The 25,274-nt window shown below is 48.6% G+C and overlaps 1 protein-coding gene across 1 annotated transcript in view; it reads left to right on the plus strand.

Moving 5' to 3' along the window:
- SAP30BP (SAP30 binding protein) overlaps window positions 1-25,274 on the plus strand; it is a 31,770-nt gene that overhangs the window by 4,113 nt on the left and 2,383 nt on the right. The window contains exons 4-10 of the mRNA XM_080922301.1: window positions 14,507-14,549; window positions 18,878-18,966; window positions 21,395-21,486; window positions 22,394-22,454; window positions 22,747-22,798; window positions 23,609-23,667; window positions 25,122-25,209. Coding sequence (XP_080778427.1) covers window positions 14,507-14,549; window positions 18,878-18,966; window positions 21,395-21,486; window positions 22,394-22,454; window positions 22,747-22,798; window positions 23,609-23,667; window positions 25,122-25,209 — 484 coding nt within the window. The remainder of the gene's footprint in view (window positions 1-14,506; window positions 14,550-18,877; window positions 18,967-21,394; window positions 21,487-22,393; window positions 22,455-22,746; window positions 22,799-23,608; window positions 23,668-25,121; window positions 25,210-25,274) is intronic.

Here is a 25,274-nt window from a genome sequence, read left to right on the forward strand (position 1 = left end):
TGGCTGTGGTGGGTGGCTGGATTCAATCAAGGCTTTTAACGTTCTGACTCAGGTCAAATGTGGGGTCAGGATCTGTCCCACTAGCACACAGAACGTGGACGTTTCCTGGGATAAAGCCAGTTTAATGAAGACCCTTAAGATCACTAGGGATTTTCTAAGTCTTGAAATAAAAACACAAGAGGCCTGTCTGGGTCCAATAATCCGTACACACTTAAGTCCAGGCCCGTTATCCCAGGTATGTGCCAGTCAAGCATGTACATGGTCTTTTTTGAAGCAGCATTCCTTCTCATAGGTTGTTCTAGTAGCAGCTGAGAATAATTAGTGGTGGCTCTTGTCACAGTCCTAATGATCCTGTGGTAACGAAGGCCAGGTGCTTGATATTAGAAATGTACTTTCTGCAGAATTGTGCTTTGCAAGGCAAACATCCCCCTTGGAGGAATGGATGCCACATTTCACAGTTACAAACTACGCTGAAATGAGCCAAAACCTTCAAGGTTGCATAAGTGAAATTTAGGAGGCTTACACCTGGTTGTAACATAAAACAGAAGTCTCTCATGATCTATGCATGATTGGGGTTTCATTCAGGACACCCCACCTTCACACCCTATAGATAGGCAAATTCAGAGCTTCTTATAGCCTTTATTTAAAATGGTATATTTACATATTATATATATATACATATATTATACATATATATGTATATGTATCTCCCCCTGCTAGTTCCAGGTTACCTCAAATTATTGATATACTGTGTTTTTCAGAAAATGATTTTTAAAAATCTCATGTTCAGGGCTAAAGACATGACTCAGTGGTTAAGAGCACTGGCTGCTCTTCCAGAGGTCCCAAGTTCAATTCTCAGCAGCCATATGGTGGTTCACAGCCATCTGGAATGGGATCTGATGCTCTTCTGGTGTGTCTGAGTACAGCTACAGTATACTTATATATAATAAATAAATCTAAAAAAAAAAAAAAACTCATGTTCAATGCAGATGCAATTTAAAAAAAGAAATTAAGCCCATGGCTGTTTGAATTTGTAGATGTGAAATATAAAAGAGGGCAGTGTGTCTGCTGAGTACATAGCACGTGCCATTCCATCATCAGATGTAGCTGTAGAGCCATTGGCATGAACTGAGAAAGGTTTTACTGAGGATGCAAGAGTAGACAATGTGGAGCCCAGAAACTAGGTGCCAACTGCTTTCTGTGCAGAGTATAAAACCCACGCTAAGAACTGGCCTGGCAGGAGAGTATGAGGCAGACTTATGGCTTAGGACTGAAGGCCACCTAGAGCAGTTGGCATGCACTTGGCTATCACCCTTTCTATACTGCTACGATCCCAACAACAGATTCTTGAGGAAAGATACATCCTGTGAGAGAGGGACCCCTGTGGAACACAAAAGACTTACTGCTTTTTGTAAGAGCAGGTAATAAAAAATGGGACACACACACACACACACACTCTTGGGTGCCCACTGATGCCAGAAGAGAGGTGTCACTTTCTGGAACTAGAGTTACAGCGGTTGTGAGCTGGGAGTTGGGTCCTCTGCAAGAACAGCAAGTGCTTTTAACCTCTCAGCCATCTTTCCAGCTCTGTTGGACTTAAATCTTATTTAAATTTATATGAGAGGAGTTTATTCTAAGTTTTTGATCTGAATAATTCTAAGAGGACATACTGCTAGAGCAGGCCTTTTAGTTTATGTGAGTTGTGTTATGGCCGTCTGTCCACTAGATGGAACTCTCTACTTCTTTTCAGGGTCTGTTTTTAACTCCTTGTGTAGGGGATCTCCACACATTTGGTTTCATGACACAACTTGGAAATGCAGATCCCAAGGAGCTTCTGCTCATTTTATATATTGATATCTTAGAAGCTAAACTAAAATGCAGACTCTGCCCTCAGCACTGGGTAGGATGGTGACTGAGAGCTCACCGGCCAGTCAGTGTAGCCACTTAGTGAGCTCCAGGTTCAATGAAAGGCCTTATCTCAGGAAGCCAGGTGGAGAGCGTGTAGGAGGATCCCAGACTCCCACCTATGACCTCCATGCACACATGTGCAGGCACCACACAGGAGCACATGCAAACTCACAACACGCATGCATGCAACCACGTGAACACTCAAAACTCAACTGGTAGTTTGCTAAAATAGTTGCTCTATTCTAGTGTGAGTGTGAGTGTGTGTGTGTGTGTGTGTGTGTGTGTGTGTGTGTCCTGCAAAACAGGCTGTCTCTGTAGCCCTGGCTGTTTTGGAACTCACTCTGTAGAGCAGATCTGCCTGCCTCTATCTCTGCTGGGATTAAAAACGAGCACCATTACTCAACTGAAGCCCAGGCTGGCCTGGAATGCCCTATATGACCAGGCTGCTCTCAGATTCTCAGTAATCCTCCTGCCTCAGCTTCCCAAGGCAAGCCACAATGTATCTCTAAACACTTTCAGTAGAACTTTTACCATACATGATTTCACACCACCAGATCAGACAGAAACTGGAAAACCTCTGAGCTTCACAGATTGTTTTTAGTGTTGACACATACTGTTCTGGAATAGCCCCAAACTGCATTTGTTCCTGATTACCAGAGTCATCTGACAGGTTGTTAGACACTAGAAAGCTATCGGGTTTACATTGATGTTTCTCGTGAGTTCCCCTGGGGGGCTTTGATCTTATTGCCAGTAAGTGCTGTTCTTCACTTCTGATAAAATGTCTGGAGAATCAAGAGGGCATAACCAGAATGCCAGTCAGTCTTTCATGTAAAGTGGTATCACAGTGAAAAAACCAGCTGTTTCCATGTGGACTTCAAGTCACAGTATGTGCTTTTCCTTGAGACAGCTGTTGGGATGAACCGTCCACGTGTTTGATTTACCCTCAGGTCATCACACGTGGTGAATAGATTAGTTCTCAAAGGTTGAATTAATAAAATGAATTATTTTTATGGCTTGGTGAAGGGTGTTCTTAAATGAAATTTGGCTTTTTCCCCCCAATGGATCATACCATAATCTCAGCTCTCAGGAGGCAGAGGCAGGTGGATCTCTGAGTTAGAGGACAGCCTGGTCTACAGAGTGAGTTCAGGTCAGCCAGGACTACACAGAGAAACCCTGTTCTGAAAAACCAAAGACCAACAAAACAGCAAATACTGGCTGCTGTTGGGATAGTGTGAACTGCAGATTCCCGAGGGCTACGGATCCACTTGTGTGGTTTTCATTTGTTTGATGTCTTGCTGTATGGCCTTCAGTGTACAGTGGTGCTCCAACCTTGGTCTCTGACCTGCAGACCAGCTGTGAGAATCCCTGTTCTAAAGCAATCTATGGGTCAGTGACAGCAAATAGTGCTTTGTGTTGCTTTTACCGTTCTGTGAAAGTCAGTTCCACAGGCCCCCTTTGGTGTCTTGAGTTCCTGGGGCCAATGGCTGGGGTGCAGGGGTTAGGCTATCCAGAGCAACACAATACACCCCAGCATGGCTTCAGATCTAGCTTTCCTTGAGACATCTACGAGCCTCGGTTTCTCTCTGGGAGGTGGGTGTTATAATGAAGTCTGCCTCTTTCATTTGATGAGGGTTAAAGTGAAGTGCTTAAAACAGTGCTGGGTGCTTACAATCAGAGACAGCAGCTGCCCAGCACAACTGCCAGTGCCTCTGCTCACTTCCCAGGCTAGTCGGCCAATGTCGTTGACCACAGAATAGTGAGGCCTGTGCTTGGAGCCTCAGTGTGGTTAGAGGACCAGGCATGAAGGTGAGGGTACTAAAGGAAGCTGGGAGGGAGGGCTTGGAAAGAGCAGGCGGGCATGTTCTGGTGTGTAAAAGCTGGGAGGGAGGGTAGTGGCAGCCAAATGAAGACCTGGAACAGCATAGAGCTACATGGAAGAGGTTTACTGTCATATAATGGAGAATTTTCTGTTATCTCTAGCCAAAATGGGTTGAGTTCGTCATAAGGTAGTATTCTCACTGTTTGTAAAAGAGTTTTAGATGCATGTAAAGCAAGCCTGGTCTACAGTGCAAGCTCCAGGACAGCCAGACCTGCACAAACCCTGTCTCAAAAAGCCAAAAGAAAAAAGTAAAAACTACTTATCATTAATGTTCTGGTTTATGGGTTTTGAGATTGGACAAATCTCCAAAGGGTTCAAGACTCCCTGGAGAGGAGAGGTTATGGTAAAAGAGCAAGGCTGAGAATTCTCTTGCTGTTATCAGCAAGCCAGTATTGTGACACATGCCTTTAGTCTCAGGGCTCAGAAAACAGAAGTAGGTGGGTCTTTATGAGTTTGAGCCAGTCTGCTCTATACAGCAAGAAAACATTTTGAGACCGTGTCTCCAAAGAAGTAAAGTAAAAGAAACAAAAAAAAAGGCCAGGGCCCATGCCTTTTATTCCAGAACTCTGGAAGGCAGAGGCAGGTGAGGCAAATCCTGCTCTACAGAGCAAGTTCCAGGACAGCCAGGGCTACACAGAGAAACCTGTCTTGAAAAACAAACAAAAAAAAAAGTACCAAGACTAGAAATTCCATTTTTGTTTATCTTTCTACTTTTTTTATATCTTAAACTATTGTTATTATTTATTGTATGTGTGGATAGCTGTGGAGGAGGGGCACGTGTGTGTCATGTGTACATGCAGAGGTCACAGAACAACTTCAGAATCACTTCTCTCCTTCATCCTCTGCACATGCCCTGGGGGTTGAATGCAGGTTGTTAAGCTTGAACAGCAAATGTCTTCTTTCCCAGGACTTTATCCCCTTGTTTTTGTTCTTTGTTCTGAGACAGGGTCTCACTGTAGCACAGGTTGGCCTCAGTCTAACCCATGCTCCTGCCTCAGCTTTTGGAGGACTGTGGCCTAATTTTATCAGCCTGATACTTGGAGTTGCTCTTGTGTGCAGTCTCCTGCGTTGGAGTTTGAATGACTCCAGATCCACCTGTACAGGAGCCTTTGGTCTTCATCAGTTTGAGATAGAAGGGGCTGAGTTACAAATCAGAAAAGAGGAGGCCAGAGGGGAGGCAACTCGGTATGCCAAGGGAGGCTAAACGCTGGCATGCTTCTATTCCGAAATTTCTTTCTCTTGGTTTCTGGTCTCACCTTCTAGGGAAGCAGTCTGGACTTTAGACGCTTTGATCACTCAACAGAAGGTGGTGCTGCTGTCCTAGAAACCGTCAGACCAGCTGTGGCAGTCCCCTGACAGCACCTCACCTCAGAGGCACCCAGTGGCTCCACTGTGCCTTCTGTCCATTTGCACCTGGTGCGTGAGCCCCCTGAGTGCCGCTGTCCTCTGTCCATGCTTTGCCTCCATAGCTCTGAAACATTCCCCCTTGTTTATTTTTCTTCCACTCCTGCAGTTCCTGTGGATAGAGATATTTCCATTTGCTGTCCCAGAAACGCCCTTCCATTGAAAACAATCCGGGATAGATGACCTGGAACAAGAAAGGCAAGCAGCCTGCTGCCAGCTGTCAGGGAGGGCCTGTGCTTGTAAGCTCCCTGAGGTCTTTGGTCCAGGCTCTGTGGTAGGGAAAGAATCCTGGCCTTTCTAGGTGCTAACACTGAGTAGGGGAAATTGTTATGGCATTTTTGAAAGAGGTGTGTATGATCCCAGTTAGATCAAAATAAAACATTCTTAAAATCTCAAGAGACCAAGCTGGGTGTGGTGGCTAATGTAGAAGGGGAAGGCAGGAGGGTTACAAATTTGAGGTCAAACTGGTCTAAACAGTGAAAGCCTGCCTTAGCTTTGGCGGGACATGATGACATATACCTTTAATTCCAGCCAAGGCTGGTAGGTGTGTGAGTTCCAGGCTAATGGGGACTTCACAGTCAGACCCTGTCACAAGATTAAAAATGACAAGATTGAAGGGGGAGTAGGTGAGCAAAGAAAGGTTTCCTCCAGCTGTGGAGCCCAGGCACACACCCACCACCTCATCCAGCTCAGCAGGGTTTTATGAGATGGAGTAGGGAGGGGGGAGCTTCCAGAGTGAAACAGAGTCGTCGGGGCCATTATGGCCTTCAGTGTAGCTGTGTCGTGTGCTGTGCATGTTAGTTACACAGGGTGAGACATCCTGTTGGCCATGTGTTCTCAGCTCACGGACTTTTGTTCACATACCTCTTAGACAAAGAAGTGCTTCACGGGTCTCTGTCTTAAGTCGTTAGCTGCAGACATTTAGTATTACTCTTCTCTGTTCAGCTACTACTTTGAAAAACAGATACGTGTGGGGTATCATGTCGGGGGCTCCCATGAGAGCTTTTGGTATCTTGTAGTGTGTTTGTGTGCCATAGGGTGCTGGGCGCTTTGTTGCACAGGTTGAAGCTGTAGATGGTCTTGGAATTGGGGCTGAGGGAGATGTAAGTCCCCGGTGCCCTCAGGAGGCCCAGCTCAGCCATGCCAGTGGCTCTCTGCCTCCGTCCTGCAGTGGTCTGCCGCTCCTGAGGATCGAGACTGTCGATGGACAGCATTGGGCAGTATTCACTCAGTCATTCATTCTCCTCTCCCGTTATTACTGATAAGCAGTGATACTTCACATTGTAGTTTTAATTGCAAAGGGTGTGGGGGACTCATGAGCACAGGACCCTCGCAGGCCAGAAGGCAGCATTAGGTGCCCTGAAGCTGAAGTTTCCAGCATGTGGGTGCTAGAAATCAAACTCTGATCCTCTTTGAGAACAGTGCAGACTCATAACCCTGGGGCCATCTCTCCTGCCCCTGACTGTTGCCCTTTTGTGGTATCTGAATAAAGACCTAGGACTTGAACGGTGTGTAAAGAGCTTATTTGCTGGGATTTCATTGTTAACTGAACCATGGGAAGAACATTAGCTACCAGCAGTTACACAGGGACAGCACCAAATGTGGAGTCTGTTCTCTGTCAACCACCCAGGTGGAGACCGCCAGGTCTGTGGCTTGTGCAGGCGCTCTACAGAGCTACAGGTCTTCCTGGCTGGGCTCCGGTGTGGTTACTGCACACCAGTCAGGGCTCTGCAGTCTAACAGAGGGTGATCTGGGAGGGTGGTTAGCTGTGACCGTGCTCCCTTTACCCTCATTGGCCACTTGTGTCCTTTGCTGCTTTGCTCTTAGAAAACTCTGAGAACTAAGACTTAGACCTTAAATCTGTCAAGGCTGTAATCTCATAACTCGAGAGGCTGAGGCAAAAGGATTGCTATGAATAAGAGGACAGCTTGGACTATAATAAAATAAAGGTTAGCCTGGTCTACAGAGTGAGGCACTATCTCAAAGAAACAACCTTAAATTTAAAAATTAAAAAAAAAAACAGAATTGTAAAATAAATAGAGCAGTAAACATTTCTAAATAAATTATTTTTTAAAAAAAGCTGGACGCCATGGACCACACTGGAGTAATTACTGGGTCAGCCTGGGCTACAGCGTGAGAGTTTTTCTAAGAAAGAAGAGGACTGGAGAGTTGGCTCAGTAGTTAAGATCTGGGTTTAGTCAGCAGTACCCTTGTTGAGATCACAACTGCCTGTACATAATTTCAGTCGGGATCTGATGTGCTCTGCAGGCTCCTGCACAAACTTGGCATACTACATACAGGCAAAATACTCATACACAGCAAGTAAAAATAAACTGACAAAGCAGTGGCTGCCGTGAGCAGCACCCTTCCCCCACTGTTCCATGCACCAGTTTTTTGAGCTGTGAGTTAGGAAGCTGCACAGGCCCGAGTGGACGGCATTGCTGCAATTGACCTTGAGTGAAGTGCTGCCGGTGGGGTTGCTGGGGGAGACCTCTGCACTCCGTACACAGATCTGCCTTTGAGTAGACCTTAAGTAGAGCTTGGGGTGCACTTTCTTCTGTGAGTTCTCAGGAAGCCTCTAGACTAAGGTCAGGGCCGCAGTGCCATCTCCCATTGATGAAGTCTTCAGGACCAGCCCTTCCGCTTGAGTCCACTCACACTTTACTCACTGGTGCGGGAGACTCCCGGCGCTTTCCTCTGATCCTCTCCTTGGCTTTAGCACACCACCACAGGAACCTTGGCTGCCCTCACTCCAGGTGTACTGAAGCTGAGACTCTAGGAGCCCCACCCCTCTCTATGGTTCTGCAGCCAGGAAAAAAGCCACTGCATGCCTGTCTGCCCCCATCAGCCATACAAGCCCCAACATACCTCCTTCTTTCAGGGCCAGATGCCGGGGATTGCTAACTGAGGTGTGGCTGGGCCCCTCCTTTCCCAGCTGGGATTCATCCTTTTGAAATTATATGATGTAGAAAATTGCCTGTCCTGGGGAATCCAGCACTCTGCCTCGGTTCTCTTGTTTATCCCTGCCCCTTACAATGTGACTGGCTGTGTGCTTTCTGAGTTTGAAAAGATTTTGCCTTTTTTTTTTTTTTTTTTTTTTTTTGAGACAAGGCCTATGTAGTTTGGGCTGTCTAGGTACACGAGACTAGACTCAAACCCAGAGACCCTCCTGCCTCTGCCTCCCAAGTATTGGGATTAAAGGTGTACCCACAGCAAATTTGTATTTCTAACCTTTGACTTGGGTAACCTTTTTCCCATTCACACCATAAGGCTTCTTTCTGGTTCCCAGAGTAGTGAATCCCCTCCCAGCCAATACATATTGGTAAAAGTTTGCATGGTCTCCATCATTCTGGGCTCTAGGGTATGCCTGTTTCCTGTTAACTTACAATCTTCAGGTGAGGTGGGCTAGAGATGCTTTGTGACTTGTGGCCCTAGCATGGTGGCTGAGGCTTTAGTTCTCCACACTTAGCTCAGGCATTCTCTTCTTTGTCTTTTTGTAGCTCCAGTCTCCCCGAGGCCCCAGAGCCTAGAAACCCTGTTCTTACAGGTAGCCTTGAAGGAAAAGAAGTGTGGTACAGCCTCACCCCCAAGGCCTTGATGGAAGGTAACCTGTGCACCTATACTGCTCCAGGAGTCAGGAAGAGCCACCCTTCACAAATTCCAAGAAACAAAATCCTGACAACTGTCAGGTATACTTGGAGCAGTCCGGTATCCACCCTCCCCATTGGAAATGGCTCTTGGCCACACTTTGACATTCACATGTAAGCCTGGCTGGTTTCAGCAGGTTTTATTTGTTAGAACAAATACTGCCAAGCTGATCCTGAGCTTTGTTTTTAATCAGGTTTTTTAGTAGAGAAAGAAGCCATTTCCTTCCCCTTCCCTGCTTTTTTGCTGCAAGGCCAAGCTGAAGCTGGCTTACTTTCTATTGGCAGAAGCCTATTTGAGCCTTCCTGTCTGAGCTGTCTGGAGTCAAGGCAACTCCAGTGTATCCATAATGGCCCCACCAGCTTCCGCCCATTTTCCTGCTAAGTGCAGTGTTTCTATCCCTGGCTGGGATGGGCCATGTCCCCCTGAAAGGACCCCGCCCTGGCCCTCAGGACACGAGTGAAGGAAATACACTGCAGATGATACTTCAGAGCGCTCCTATGTGGGGGCCCACTATGGATCATGTGGGAATGTTCAAATAATACCAATTTGTGTGGCGTCACTAAGTCACAGGGCTGTCCTCTACAATTCCCAATCATGCCCTTTGGGGAGACTTGGGGGGTTCAGGGGTTCGTGGGGAGAGGGTTGAGACGAGACCTCTTAGAGCTCAGATTGGCATTGAACTCCTGATCCTCTTGCCTCTACCTCCCAAGTACAGTGATTACAGGTGTGTGCCACCAAACAGATTTGTAGCTGTTCTGTGACTCCCAGGAGGGCTCCCAGGGTGGCACCACAGTACAGTCATGTGGCCTGGTAGTTCAGAGCATTTTGCTGGGCTCTTGTGAGAATTAAGTGAGATCATTAGTTGAAGGGCTTACCATAAAACCTAAAACGGTTCCCCACTATCAATTTTTTTTTTTTTAATTTTAGCCAGACTGCCTGGCCTATTGTCTGTAACATAATAAATCTTCAGTGAATTATTTATGGAGTAAGTGAGTGAGCTAGCTGTCTAGTAATTGTCTTTTTCTGTTTATGGGTTTGTTCTTTATCTGTGTATGTTTGTCTTGAGGCCAGATTTTGCTAGTTATCCAGACTGGCTTTACTTCTGAGCTAAAGTGACTAGCCTCTTAGTGTAGGTGGGACTTCTGGCAAGTGCCACCACACCCAGCTTAATTGTGTCCTGTCCCCCTCCACCCTGCTTTGTCTCAGGCTGCAGAACATGGTACAAGCCTGAGGTTCCAGTACTCCGAGACTGAGGTGGGAAAGCCCACAAGTTCAGAAGTTCTGAGCTAAGGCAAGAAGACCCTGTCTCAGACAAGCATAAAGGGTATAGAGCAAGAAGTGAACTTTAGTACCCCTCCTTGCCTCTCCCAATCCCACTTCAGCCTTTATTGCAAGCTTGGACCCCTTTTTAGCTACCTTCTGCCTCTTATGTTTTCAGTGAGCCCAGACATCAGAACTAGCTAGTGCTAGACGTGTTTGGTACCTGGGCTATTACATGGCAGCTGAAGGGAGCCCTGAAACCCTGCTCCACACGGAAGAACAGTGTGGAGCTCCTGCTGTGTGCAGCACCTGTGATGGCCAGACATGTTGAGAGCACATGGAGTGTTGTGGAAGGTCCTCACTTGTCAGCTAGACAGGGGTACAGGGACAGTTCGCAGGCCAAGGTCTGAGCTTTGTATGGGTGTGTTTTCTAGATTAGGGAGAGCAGAGAGCAGACCTCCTGTGGAAAGGGGACAAGGACAGTATGGCCTTTGGTAGGGGCTGTGGCTACTGTGAAGCTTCATTTGGAGAGGGAGATAATGGTTCGTTTGGTTTGCTTTGGTCAGCCTAGACAAGCCTTGAACTCAGCAATCCAACAACTGTCTCTACTTCAGTGCTGGAATTGCAGGTGTGAGCTTTTGTTATTTTAATTCAACTCTGCTCATTAAATAAGGTGGAATATTAGGACTTTATAACTTTAGGGGCTTGTGTGGTGCCATCTCCCCAGCTGCCAGGTTCCTTTGTCCAGCCAGGAACAGTGTGCTTGCCCTACCCCTTCCCCTTGCATGCTGCCCTGTGCCCTGTTCAGAATGCCTTCTCAGTGCTTAATGCTCCCAGTGCTGGGAAGACAACAAGGCATTTTGACTGGCAGAATCCAGGTGCCTGAGGCTTTGTATGCTGTGACTCAAGGTTGTTGCTGGAGGTCTGTGCGTGCCCCTTGGAACTGGTTCCCACAGGGCTGATAGAGGTTGGCTGTATATAAACTGCCATTCTGTTCACCAGGACCTGCTGCTTTACATATATCCTCAGCCCACATGCCAGTCTCTCCAGCTCTGTGGGGCCATGAGGCTCTTCCTTCCTCTGCCTGTCAGCTCCATCCGTGGCCGAGTTCCTGTATTCTTTGCATGGGAGCCACATTCCCTGGGGACAGCAAGGCTTCTTCCATTGACCTGCAAGTGGGATTAAAGTCATTGGAAAAGTCCCAATCTTCAGTTTCACAGCACTATTTATTTTCTGGCCTCTGCGGCCACCTCTTGATGTGACTGTTAAGACATTAGCCTCAGATGAAGGCTGAGGAGAGGGGGAGAATACAGACAGAAGAGAGGTCCTTGCTTCAGAATTGGTATTCAGTCTCTCCTCCATCTTCCCTATTTGTCTATTTGAGACAGGGTTTTGCTAAATCTCTATGTAGTCCTGGCTGGATTAGAACTCATAGATATCCGCTTACCTCTGCCTCCCAAGTACTGGGTTTAAAGACATGTGCCATCACACTTGGCTTCCTCTCTTCTTTTTAAGACCAGACTGAGTCTTACTAATTATGCTGGCTTGCCTGCCTCAAATTCTTGGGTGTGCACTATCATACTGGGCTTTTGGTTTTGGTTGGTTTTGCTTTGTTTTGAGGCACAATGTCCGCAAATAGCTCAAGCTGACCTACAATTTTCACTCCATCTGCCTCAGTCTCTGGAATGCTGGGATCCCTTGTCCATATCAACAAGCCTGTGCAATTATGCCACCATGCCTACACATACATGCTCAGCGTGTGAGCCTAGTCAGTCTCTCCTCCCTTCCTCCTTTAGCTTCATTTGCAAAGCTGTAGGGTTCCTTGTATCTTCACTGAATTCAGACTTGGTGACTGAGCTCAGAGCTGCTACAGTGATATCTTTTCATCTTCTTAGAGGTGAGAGCCCAGGCTAAGGGGCCTTGTCTCTGCCATGGATTTCAGGTGCTCTGGCTAACACCGTCTGGTAAATGGGTCTCACGCCTGAGTTAACTTTGACTAATTGAAAGCCAGAGGGTGAAAGTTATACAAGTTCAGACAGGAATCCCCTGAGCACTTGGAAACACTGCTTTAGGGGAAGGAAAGAACAGAGGGGTCTTGTTTCCACCTGTGTCCTTGTGGCTCCTCCCTCCTCTTCTGGCACTTTTAAGGGTTGGTGAGTGGGTGTGTAGAGATGCTTTCTTAGCCTTTTTGCTGTTTAGCGGTGTCAGCTTCCGTCTCCTCGACTGTGCAGCACTTCCTCACCTGTGTTCCTCACCTGTGTTCAGGTGCTGTGGCCGTAGTTCATGGGTGCTGGGTTCAGAGTCATGGAACTCAGATGACTGGAGGCTGTCTCTCTGGACCTTTGCTTTTGTGTGATGTGCGTCCCTCCCCAGTCCTGCCCACCCCACCACTGGCGGCTCCTTAGGAGTCTCTAGTTGTATTAAACTTGTTCAAGGATAATTTGTTGCAAATAGTTCTGACTTTGGAGTAGTGGCAAGTGGGAGATTTGGTTGTTTGCTTACCTTTGCAGCTGGGGATCAAACTCAGGAATGTGCAGTGCTCTCTGCCACTGAGCTCTAGATCCTCGTTGACACTAAGACCCTTTCCTACTTAGCTTCCCTCCCTGCTGCTGAAGAACAGCTGGTGTGACTCCAAGTCCCTCACTGGACAGAAAGATGGACTTAGAAAGGCCAAGGAGCCATAGACCATTCGACTAGAAAAAGGGAGACCATGTTCCTCCTTTCTAACCGCATTGCATCTTTTCTCCCAGACACGGCTGAACTACCGACTAGGCCAGACCCAAGATACACAGCAGGTTCCATCCCTCATCCTACCCACACCTGCCCTGTTGTCCCCTCCAACTCCAAGGTCACAAAAGCTATAACAAAAAAGCCCCAGGGAATCTCCTGGCTTCTTAGGCAGCCCTGAAATAATTTTTTTTTTCCTTTAAAGAAATGTGATCTACTTCCTGTTGCTGTGGATAGACACTGGACTAGAATTCTAGGGACTCTCTAGCCTATTCTCAGCTCTGTGGAGACTTCATAGACCAGTCCCCTATGTGGGGCTGTGTGTCTGCAGATGAAGGCGAGAGCTCCAGCTGACGTTTTCCTATAATCAGCACCCGGGAAGCTGTCTCCTAGTGGAAAAACACAAGGGAATTTTACAGTCCCACGCCTGGCCGCTGAAATGTTCCTTAAAGTTGAATTCTCCCATTGCTGCTACAAAGGAATCGTTGTTGGTCTCTGAGACATTGGCACTGTCTCAACAACAGTTGACTTATGACTCCAGCCTGAACTTGATGTGGCAGTCCTCCAGGACCACCTCCCAACCCTCCTCTTTGCCCACCTGATTGGCAGGAGGTGGATGGTGAGGAGGGACAGGTTGCTAAGCAGCCTGGCTTCTACATTGTGCCCTTGCAATTTGAATGAATAGCTGCAGTGTTCAGAAAAGGGGATTTTTGGGTCTATCTCAGAATCGGGAGGGACTTTTTGGGGAAGGGGTCTGGTCTTGGCACAGGGCCATGCCTAACTTGGGAGGGAGTTTGGACTCTCCATCTCCCTCCCTTTCCTTCTTTGGTGCCCCCCGCTCTGGCTGTTCTCATGTGGAGATCCTGGTGCAGGACTATTGTCTCATGTGCTCTCCCTCACCAAGCAAAGGAAGGAGACCAGACCTGACACCTTCAGTGAACTTCTCTGCCATTTAGACATAATCTCCTCATGGCACTAAACATCCCTGATCTTAGTGAGTTCTTGGACATGTGGGTCAGCAGAGGCGAGGGTGCAGCTTTAAGTCTATAACTTAGCTGTCAGCCTCAACCTCGGTTTGGTTAGGAGAAGTGGTGAAGTCAGACATTTGTATTCAGGGTTTTGTTTGTTTGTTTTGTTTTGTTTTTAAGTGTTTCTCTGGACCGAATATAAAGCCAGTGTGAGGAGAGATAAGGGGTCAGGAGAAGCCATAGAGGAGCACCTCATGCTGGGGGGTTTCGGTTGCTTCATTTAGTCACTGAAGGGCTTCTTTGAGCTACCCTTAATGTTTATGATAAAATCTGCCCTGAAGGTTTGAAATAAAATAGAAAAACTCCCAAGAGCAAACTCCTAGCAGCAATTGATCTCCAGAGTTGGGCTTTACAGAAGAGTCTCCCGAAGGATGTGATTGAATAAGCTCTCCCAACCCAGGGGAGCCATGGGCAGGGAACAGTCACACAGGTGGCAGAGACACCGACCTGTGGCTCACCCAAATGGCTCAATGCTGTTCCCTCCTGGGGTACCAGAGTTGTGGGATGCTGGAGCCTTGAAGCACTGCTCAGTGTTAGTACACTGCCAGCACTCACCGCTCAACCTCCATGAACAGTTCAGGTGTCTCGGCGAAGAAAGTGACTGTGGCCCAAGAGCCTAGCCTTACCTTTGCGTGCTTCTTTCTCTCCACAGGATACTACAGAAGCAGAGAAGCGGGATCCCCAGGAATTAGTAGGTGAGTACCCTAAGTTCATACTTCTGAGCCCTGCCCTGAGCAAGCTGGCTGGCTTGTTTATGTGGAGCCTCTGTTCTCTTGGGCATCTATCTCACTGCTGTGAGCATTTTCTTTTCATACTCCAAGGCCTTTGGCATTTCCTAGGGTGACTGGGTGAGACCTCTGGGTAACAGTCTTTGAAAATGGCATTCTGTGTGCACTTTTCTGGGTTTTGGTTGGTTGCCAGTGTTGTCAAGGGAGTTCAGAGCCCCTGGCAGCTGGAGCTCATCTTGCTCTTTGCTTCTCTCACTTGTGCCCTGGGCCTGACCTCTATGTCTTCATATTCCCTTACCCCACTACCATATTCATGTTGCTAAAGTAGTCAGCATGGGGCCTCTGCTGGCACTTCGCCTTGTCCCCAGGCAGGAACATGCCTCACAACATTGACCTGTGTGGCCCTTGGTAACTTTGGAGAGCAGAGTAACTTTCAGGAAACCCATTTCCATCCCTGCCGTCTGCTAGCCTCAGCACTCAACCCTTTTAGAGCACCACTCACTCCACTCCTAAGTTGCAAAGGATCCAGGCTCAGTTCCCAGCATTCATGTAACTCTAGATACAGAGAATCCAATGCCCTGTTCCGTCAGACCTCAGTAGGAACATGCAGACACATGTAAGTTAAAACCAGGGCTTCCTTAAACATTAGAACTTGTTCTTTAGAAAATGACACTTGGGATATGACTGGCAGCTTAAAGGGCAGAGGAGGCGGGGCACACATCTAGTCGGAAGCCGGCAGCCTCTGCAGGGGGACACACGGCCAGGTGTCATGGAAGCTGAAGCCTCTTCCATGAGTCCCACTTCACTCCTGCAGTTGACCACTGAGAAACTTCAAGGTTGAGGTCAGAGGCCTGGCCCTCAGCTCACATGAGCAGTGTCAGACAAGTGCAGGCATCACTCAGAACTCTCCCATAACCAGCTTGGCTCTTTTTCTCTGGGTTTGTTTTGACTTTTTTTTTTTTTTTTTTTTTTTTTTAAGATTCATATACCTAGCATAGACTGGCCTCAAAACTACATAGCCTCGACTAGCTTTGGCCTGGCTGTCCTCTTCCTATGTAGACCAGGCTGGCTTTGACCTGGCTGGTCATCTGCCTTAGCCTCTCCTAGATCTGGTATTACAGGAACTCAGTTTCTGTGCCATGTGTTTGAAATAGCATTAACGAGGTGTAATTTAAAGAGTAAAGCTTGTGAGTTTGAGTGTGCCATTGGTATCTGTTCGAGCTGCTCCAGCAATCAATCCCAACGCAAACACCTCCTCCTACCTAATGGTTCCAGGTGCTCAGGCCCCCTGTGCTGTGGTAAATTCAGCCCTATTTTAGCAGTTTCATGTAAATTAGACCCTTTGACAAACACTTGGGCTGGGTCATTCTGCCCTGAGGGCCATCCCTGTGCTTGATAGAATGTAAGGCAGAACTGCTCCCTGTTGACCAGTGTCCCTTTGAGGGCTGAGTGCCTGTTGCAGATTGCTGCTTTCCTGCCTGGCTTTCTGTTTATGCAGGTTCCGTAGGTTCCGTAGGTTCCGTGCACACTGCTGACCATAGGTATTGCTTTACATTTGTCTGTTTTGGCTAAGGAACCTCTCAGTGTAGCTGACAGTCTATTTCTTCTGTGGTTGTGGACACAGTACATTGTCATCTGCATAGGATTAGCACCCTTTTCTCTTTGAGGAGTGGGTGGTAAGTCAGCCCTTCCTTTAGCAGAGTGGCTTTAAAAGAATAAGCAAAGAAGGGCTGGAGAGATGGCTCAGTGGTTAAGAGCACTAACTGCTCTTCAAGAGGTCCTGAGTTCAATTCCTTCCAGGAACCACATGGTGGCTCACAATCATTTGTAATGGGATTTGGTGTATCTGAAGACAGCTACCGTGTACTCATATACATAAAGAAATAAATCTTAAAAAAAAAAATGAGCAAAGAGCCAAAAAGCCAACTCACAGTCTTCTCCTGTGCTAGCTCCTGACAGCTGCCTGCCCCACAGGCCTGAAACTGTGTTAGATACAAAGTGCTCTTCACATCACTAGGAGCCTCCTGCTTACTGCCAGTTAAGTATCCTGCAGGCGTCCTCAGCCCCACTGGACTTTCTGTCCCTGCCACTCCCTACCCCATCCCCGCCATAGCCTAAGTTATACTAGCTACTACTCTGCTCAGATTCCTACCTGGAAAACATCTGGATACTGCAGATGTTTTCTGGCAGAGGCATTAGCAGGGTGTGGCTCATGCTGACAGCTCCTCCTAGCAGAGCAGGGCCACAGCTAAGCATAGGCACTGTCGAAGTGTCTTGAGGGACACTGCTTGACACTTGCAGAGGAGGTTAGAGCTCTGGCCCCTCTGCAGGGTGGCTGCTCTCTCTGTGCTGGATGTATTCTAGAATTCAGGGAAGAGCCACTCAGGTCTGTCCTCAGGTCTCTGCAGTATACTGTTATTTTATTGTCCAGAATATGTCACCTTCTTGTCATTTACTTCCCAGAAATACTCTTCTTCCTACCCCAGCGTAAGGGGCTCCCTCCTCCCGGCATACTCTGCCTCTTATGTCACAGAGGGTAGGGGTTGCTACAGTAACCATGGCACACCCTGTTTTTCTAAAAAGCTTTCCTGGCAAATGCCAAAGGGCACTCTTTGTCTGTGTCACATGCACATATACCCTCTGTGGCCCAGCGCCTGTGGCCCAGCGCCTGCCAAGGCCTTCTTGGTTTTGTTGTGAATGCTCACAAATGCTCCAACTAGCTCTTTCCACCTGAATCCAGTCTCAGCTGGCCGCTAGTCTGAGCTCAGGCCTTCTGCTTATCCCAGGGCTGGGGAAAAGGAAGAAATCAAGAATTGTCTTGACAACCTGCCAGAGCTAGGTAGTGCCCTACCTGGGGGCAAGTTGGGAGGTGGCAGAAAGGTATGGGGCAGTGTCAAGTGTGTATTCCCCTTGTGGAGACTGTTCTCAGCTGCTGTTGCATCTCAGGCCCACAGCACAACCTTTGATCCATTGCTCAGCCTGTGCTTAGGGTGTGTCTAGTTACAACCTACTGTGGTGCTGAAGCCCTACTGTACTTGTGTTTTCAGACTGCCTCAGGCCTGACCCCTGTTCATAGTGTACACAGGCCCAATCCGAAGTAGCTGACCTGGAAGTCATTAGTCTTTGGTTTACTCAGCACTGGGTTCATCACAGTGATGGTAACTATGCAGAGATCAAAGCACCGTATCTGCTAAGAAAAAAACCTTAACCCCATGCTAGGTGCACAGTGTACACTTGCAGTCCCAGCCAATCAAAAGGCTGAAGCAGGAGAGTCGCTTGAGCCCAGGAGTCTGGACCAGCCTGAGGCCCTGAATGAGGCATTCCCCCTACACATACCTAGTTTTTCATTTTTGTTTTAATCTCTTAAAACCTGGGATTGTTTTAAAATATGACTGGAGGAGAGGCTCAGCAGCTATCACATTCTGCTCTCTGGACAGGACCCATGTCTGGGGGTCACAAGCTCCAGAAAATGTCACCTCCAGGGGTGACATCTGATATTCTCTTAGGACTCCAAGGGCGGTTGCACTCACATGTGCAAAGAACCCACAAATGGACATGTGGGTGATTTTTAAAAAGTAAGATCTTAAAAAATCAGCTTTGGACTAAAGACCAGGAAGGCCATGCCAACCAGCACCTTCCCCCAGATCCCCTTTAGGCCCCTAGAGCTGTTCCTAGGAAGGGTTAGGTAAGGGCCTGGCACACAGTAGGTCCCCCAGAGAGAACCCAGCTAGATGCTATTGGTGGTGGCGTTTTGGTGTGTGCCTTCTCCTGCCCCACCCTGTGCTGTCTGCTCATTGTATGGTTCTTTTCATGAGGAATGTTTCAAAAGAGCACAGCAGACTCTTAAAACAATCAGCCCATTGTCTGTGTGCTCCAGAGCCAACTCCGAGGTCCTGGGGTGGCCTAGGCTGCAGGGAAGGGAATGAGGAGAGAGGGGGCGAGGCTTGGGTGGGCAGTGGTTCTCTGAGGGGATTGATTGCCCTTGGGAGCTGTGGTTCTTGGGTCAGAATCTGGCCTTTTGTTCAGGTCTTTCTATGCACACACTATTTGGGGCCCAAAACATTAGGAACCAGTAACTCAGTTTCTCATAGGCAGGACAGACCCAGACCAACCAGAAAGGTCAGTGCCAACTAGGAGGCTGACACATGTCTCCTCCAGCCCTGGGTTTAGTGTCTTCCACATTGGCAACTGAGATAAGCTTAGGACGGGATTCACACTGTAGAAACTGGCAAATGCAGTGGATTGTGGCTCCTCCTCTTTCCTCTCAACACCACAATCTCCCCTTTTCTTGACAGCCTCCTTTTCTGAAAGGGTCCGCAACATGTCACCTGACGAAATCAAGATTCCACCAGAACCGCCTGGCAGATGTTCGAATCACTTACAAGTAAGCGCAGGTCTGACGGCTGAGATAGCCTGGGTCACATTGTCTGCTGTGCCATGGTAGGGAAAGGGACTAAGTCAAACTGCCAGGTGGGCAGGAACCTGCAGTCCTGGATTCTTCCTGTAAACCAGAACTCAGGAGTTGACGCCATTGCCACATCTGCCATATGCTGCCCTCTTGTGTCCCTCATCTGCCTCACTGAGCCAGGGCACTTCTCAGGGAAATTTGCCAAGAAACGAGGACCCATCAGAGTGCAAATAAATTGCACACGTGTACCTTGCAGCGCTTAGATGCAGGTTCCATCTTTGGGCTCCTAATTCAGCAGCTTCTGCCCTCAGCCCTGACCTAAGCAAGGCTTTAAGTGCCTGAAGAACAGAAGCTGATTGTGCAGTTGACACTCGGGACATAGGAGCTCAGTACATCTGAGATTTCACCCACATGGTTGTCTCTCCTTGTTCCTCTGTAAGTTCTCCTGTGAGTGGGACATTTCAGTTAACAAAAGGACAGGTGCCCGAGGCTACATAATTGTGAACCTTTTCTACCTGCCCTGCCTTTGGTGCCTCCAGCTGTCCAACAAGCCTATGGCACCACCCAAACGGATGGTGACTAATGGCTCCTAGGGCTGAGGAATGCAGCAGTCCAGGAGAGGGCCAGAGGCAGGACTAGGGCACACCAAGGATTTTCTTCCTTTCCCAGAAGTCTCCTCCCTTGGCTAAGTTGTTGCCTCCCATCCCTTTACCCCCCAGGATGGCGTCACTCTCCATGCCAAACAAGTTCAAGCCTGTGAGGACAATTCCAGAGGCCTGCCAAGTAGAAGCAACCCGCCACCCCAAGAGCGGCTGTTTTGTTTTGTTTTGATGGGATTTTGGGTTTTTTTTGGGGGGGGGGTGGTTGTTGTTGTTTTGGTTTGGTTTTTTGTTTTTTTAAACAGGGTTTCTCTGTAGCCCTGGCTATCCTGGAACTCTGTAGATGAGGCTGTCCTCAAACTCAGAGGCTCAGCACCTGCCTCCGTCTCTCAGGTGCTGAGATTAAAGGTGTGCACCACTGCTGCCGCCTTCAGAGCTCCTAGGTTCAGAATATTTCTTCCTTGATGTTTGTTTATTCTTATTGGGGGTAGGAACCGTGGCATTTGAACAGAGGGCAACACCTGAGGTAGACCATAGCCACTGTAAGGCAGGGTGCCGAACACCGTGGAAGGGCTCCCTGCGGTGACCAACACCAAGGAGAGCAGCTCACACTGCCAGCTTCTCACTCCCTGTAACAAACTGCCCTGCAAACCTGTCTCATGCCTGTCTCAGCAGAAAGTTGGATTTGGCCTTCTGACCAGGGGAGTGGTCACCTCTAATAAAAAGTGCCTGGGGGTACTACCAGGACCTAGCCCTTCCCTCTAGCAGGCAGTGTCCCTGCAGAGAAACCGCTGTTGGCCCTTGAATTGGACCACAAATCATGTTCCTGGCTCAGAACGCTCTTCTCAGAGGAGGCTCCGCCCTGAGCTGAGTGTCTGGGGCTTCTTCACTGGCCACAGCAGGCCACATTAATGCCATCAACTTTAAGGATTCTACTGCTGGGATTTAAAAAAAACTGTAAGTGAGCACTGGTAGCTCACAACTGTAATCCCAGCACTCAGGAGGCAGAAGCAGGCAGACCTCTGAGTTTGAGGCCAGCCTGGGCTCAAAAAAAACAAACAACAAACAAAAAAACAAACAGGCCAGACTTATGAAGACATTTTCTTAATTAAGCTTCCCCCTTCTCAAGTATATCTAGGTTGGTGTCAAGCTGACAAAACCCAGCCACCACAGCATCTGTTACAGCTTTGTCTTTTTGGCCTGTATCACCAGCTCAGATGCTGGCAATAGATTTTGTTTGTTTGTTTTCCTAGGCCAGGAATCCATGGAGAGATTTGGGTGAGAGATTAGATCCTGACCCTTGGCTTGTGACCCTCAGTTAACTGACATGAGCCAGCTCTTTCAGACACCTTACAAAAGACATCCAAAGGTGTGACTCAGCAGCAAAGCATCTACCTAGCCTACAGTGAGGCCCTAGATCTATCCCAAGCACCATCATTTTTTTTTTAAAGGCATCTAGGAAAGTTTGAGACCAACTACAAAGTCAGTCTCCCTCCCTCTAGGTGATGACACTTCCCCAGGTCTCCTGAGCCTCAGACTGCTGGTCAGCTCTTAAGACATTACACTCCTCTTTGTGTCTGGGAGATGACAACCAGTTGTGTACTTGTTACTTGGCTTCCAGTGGCTGTTGACTTGACCTTTCTCCCACTCTACACTGACGGGTTTGGGCTTGATTTGCCTGTACTTACCTCTGGTCAGAGGCAGGTGGAAGGTTAGACTGTGATTGAAGTCCAGTGTGGGATGGCGGGATACAGCAGGATGGTGGGGGACAGGCCCTGTCGAGCTCACCTCTGTCCCCTCCATAGGATAAGATCCAGAAGCTCTATGAGCGGAAGATAAAGGAGGGGATGGATATGAACTACATCATCCAGAGGAAGAAGGAGTTCCGGAACCCCAGGTGAGGTTCCCATGAGCTTGGTAGATGGGGACCAGGAAAACCTTGTGAAGGTGGCAGGCGGGGCGAGCCCAAAGTGGCTTCACCCAGACTTCCACTTATAGTAGGTGCCTGGTAGACACACCAGAGATTTACTCGTAAAAACCAGGTTCAAGGTGTGAACCAGTCCACAGAGATGGCTAAGGGCCTGGTTGGGTTCCACCGAGATGGCTAAGGGGCCTGGTTGGGTTCTACCGAGATGGCTAAGGGGCCTGGTTGGGTTCTACCGAGATGGCTAAGGGGCCAGGTTGGGTTCCACCGAGATGGCTAAGGGGCCTGGTTGGGTTCTGTTCCTCACCCTGGTCCTCAAGGAGGACATTCAACCAGATAGTCACCAGAGATTCTTCCAACTCAGAACGCTTGGCTTTGCCTGTTGGTAAAGCGTTTTAGGGACAAAGTGTGTCTGGGTCTATTATGTAGCCCTGTCTGGCCGTGAACTCACAGAATCCATCTGCCTCTGCCTTCCAGATGCTGGAACTAGAGTGTTATTGCTAAAGGTGTGCATCACTGGGCCTGGCTGTGTCCCGGGCTTATTCTTTCAAATGTTCAAGCTAGTAAAACTCCCAGGGAAGAATGTGCCCTGTGTCAGCAGGAACCTATCCTAGCCAGTTATGTGGGTCTGAGTGTGGAGGCCAGTGCTAACTGAAGGCCAGAAATATCTACACTAGACACAGCATTCAGATGCTGTCTTGACCGCCTCCGAAGTGAGGAGGAGGCAGGTGTCCCCTCAGGAGGCTGTGTTGATGCAAGCGAGCTGGATGTAAAGGCTTCATCTCTTTGTCATCGTTCCAGGGGCCGGTGGTCCTGGTTCCATACAGGAATGTGGGACCAGTACAGAGCCTGTTCATGGGTTCTTCTGTTCCCTTTTTAGCATCTACGAGAAACTGATCCAGTTCTGTGCCATTGATGAGCTGGGCACCAACTACCCAAAGGTGTGTTCCATACAAAAGGGCTGGAGCGTGGTGGAGCTTGCTGTAGTGGGTGTGACTGCATGCCACAGGTCCATGGCTGCACTGCTAGTAGTCTGGCAGATGCTGATAACAAGCTTGGTTTCTAGGTCCCAGCCAATTAGAAGCCAGGAGTAGGCCTGCCGCCAGCTGAGCACATGCTCCTTCTCTGCTCTCTGTGCCTTCAGGAGGGCTGGGCCCTGGCCTAGGGAGCTCCATGTCTCGGCCCGTGCACTGTGAAGGCTTCTCTGACTGCAGCTTAACCTCCTCTTTGCAGGATATGTTTGATCCCCATGGCTGGTCTGAAGACTCCTACTATGAGGCATTAGGTAACCTCTCTTAGCTTTCTGTTTATTCATCCAGACACCCATCTATCTGTCCATCCAGTCAGTGACTTAGGTGACCCATATCTCAGGGTCTCTATGACAGGTCATGTCCACAGGGCTACTGTTGGCAAGACTGACTGTGTCCCTTGCTAGCAAGACTTGGACACAGTGAAGACAGGCAGTTGGAACAGTAATTCCCACACCCATGGCACTGAATTAATGTGAGCAGAATTGTGATACAGCCAGAAACCTTTGGCAAGCGGAGTCCCTGACCTGGCCAAAGGACTGGGGAGGCCCTATTGAGGAGACTTAGAGCTAAGGTTTGGAGAAGTGCAGGGCTCAGAATGCTCGCGGCAGAGGAGGTATGTGTTCTAAGGCCAGTAAACACAGCACAGACAACTGGAAGTAATTTCAAGAGTCAGAGCCTGGAAGTCCTCATCACAAGCCAGAAGTTTGTAAACCAGGTTCTGGCTCTTTAGTGTGAATATATGTGGACCTCACACTAATTGTGCCTTATTTTGAGTTAGTTACCACTATTTTTGTTTGCAATAAGATTCTAGAGTTTCTTAGTCAGTAGATGGTAGTTCCCACTGTGATGCTCAGGAGCAGCCTACCCTTCCCAGCAGGATTGCAGCCCCCAGACCCTTGGTCCAGGCTCATCTTCCATGCTGACCAGGGCCTAGTTAGTACTTGATCCCACCAAATACAGAAGGTTGCTGAGCCCATGCAACCCTTTAGGCCAGTATAAAGAACACAAGGTCAAGGCAGTGACCTCCTCGGTCACACACTGCTCATAGCAGCCTGTCTTCACAGCCAAGGCCCAGAAGATTGAAATGGACAAATTGGAAAAGGCCAAAAAGGAGCGAACCAAAGTAAGTAATGACTGACCCTGGGTGGAGGTGCTGTGGGGTGCACAGGTTCTGCTGGCTGAGTGGAAGAGTCAAGCTTCCCAGGCTCTTGGCAGACTCTGCCCAACCTCTGACTCAGCTATAGAAATCTCCACTGCTCAGTTGTGGAAGGCTGGGCATTGCCTGCATCGTGCCCTTCCTTACCCCCATTTGCAGAGCCCTGGTGGCTTTGCCTCTTATACGGCTCATGGATGCCTCCCCATTAGAAGTTAGTATTCCTTCTGAGAGTGGGGCTAAGGCCTACTCTGGTTTGTGCATTTCTTGGCCTGCAGAGCTGACTTCTGCAGCCAGCTTGTGTGGGTCCCTGTGGATCTCATGTTTGAGACCACGTAAGCCGTCATTTTGGAACCAAACACCACGTCTGTAGCAGTGTCATCGGAGAGGGTCTTTCAGGAGCTTCACATTAACTCCAAGATCCCAAGACCATTAGCTGGACATCAGGACACCACCTCCTCCTACTCTGGTTTGGGCTGAATTCCTCACAGCAGCTGTGACCCACAAGATACTCCTTTACCTCCACTCTGAGGGCTGCAAGACCTGGGTGTGCTGCTGGCCCTCTCTGAGGCTTTGTAGCCAAGAATGTGGGAGTGGTGTGAGGGAAGAAACTAGGTTTCTCGTCCTTTTTCAAAATTTGCATTATGTAATTTATGTATCTGAGTACACTGCATATATGCCTATGTGACAGAAGAGGGCATCAGATCTCATTATAGGTGGTTATAAGCCACTGTGTGGGTGCTGGGAACAGAACTCGGGTTCTTTGGAAGAGATCCACTGAGCCATCTCTCCAGCCCCTACTTTCTTGTTCTTTTGTTTTGTTTTTTCTTTTTTTTATTATTATTTGTTTGTTTTAGGTATCTGAATACTCTGTAGCTGTCTTCAGACACACCAGAAGAGAGCCAGGTGGTTGTGAACCACCATGTGGTTGCTGGGAATTGAACTCTGGAAGAAGAGCAGTCAGTGCTCTTAAGCACTGAGCCACCTCTCCAGCCCTAGTTTCTTATTCTTAACTATTGAGTGAATCTCCTCCCTTCTTTTTCTTTCTCCCTCCCTCCAAACCCCAGGCTTATCGAAGGTCTGGGGACCACAGCTGTCCTTCCCCTGTACAGAAAGCATCACCTCCTCCTTGATATGAGGAGGAGAGGCCTGGAAACTGGTTTAGGGGGACAGTGGCAGGGGTGTCAGGCATGTGCAGTAACTTGTGATGCTGGGAGGGATCCCACATCTGCTGGGAAAGTTCTTGGAAACGTGATGAAAGCCCCTTCAAGAACCTCCCCTCTCCAGGTGCTCCGAGCCAAGATGGTTTTCAGGGCTTCTTTTGTGTAATGCCAAACTCCTGTGCCCTGGGATCAGACAGACAGATGGCACAGGAAATGGACACACAGCTCTGCAATGGTCTCATTGTCCTCTCTCCCCTCCAGATTGAGTTTGTAACGGGCACCAAGAAAGGCACCACAACCAACGCCACGGCCAGCACCACCAGCAGCACTGCCAGCACAGCTGTTGCAGGTACAGGCTGCTCATCCTGTCCCTGCACTGCCTCAGGGCCTCTGGGTCCCTGGACCTAAGCCTGC

This window comes from Micromys minutus (genome assembly GCF_963924665.1).
Source record: "Micromys minutus genome assembly, chromosome: 10".
Lineage (NCBI taxonomy): Eukaryota > Metazoa > Chordata > Mammalia > Rodentia > Muridae > Micromys > Micromys minutus.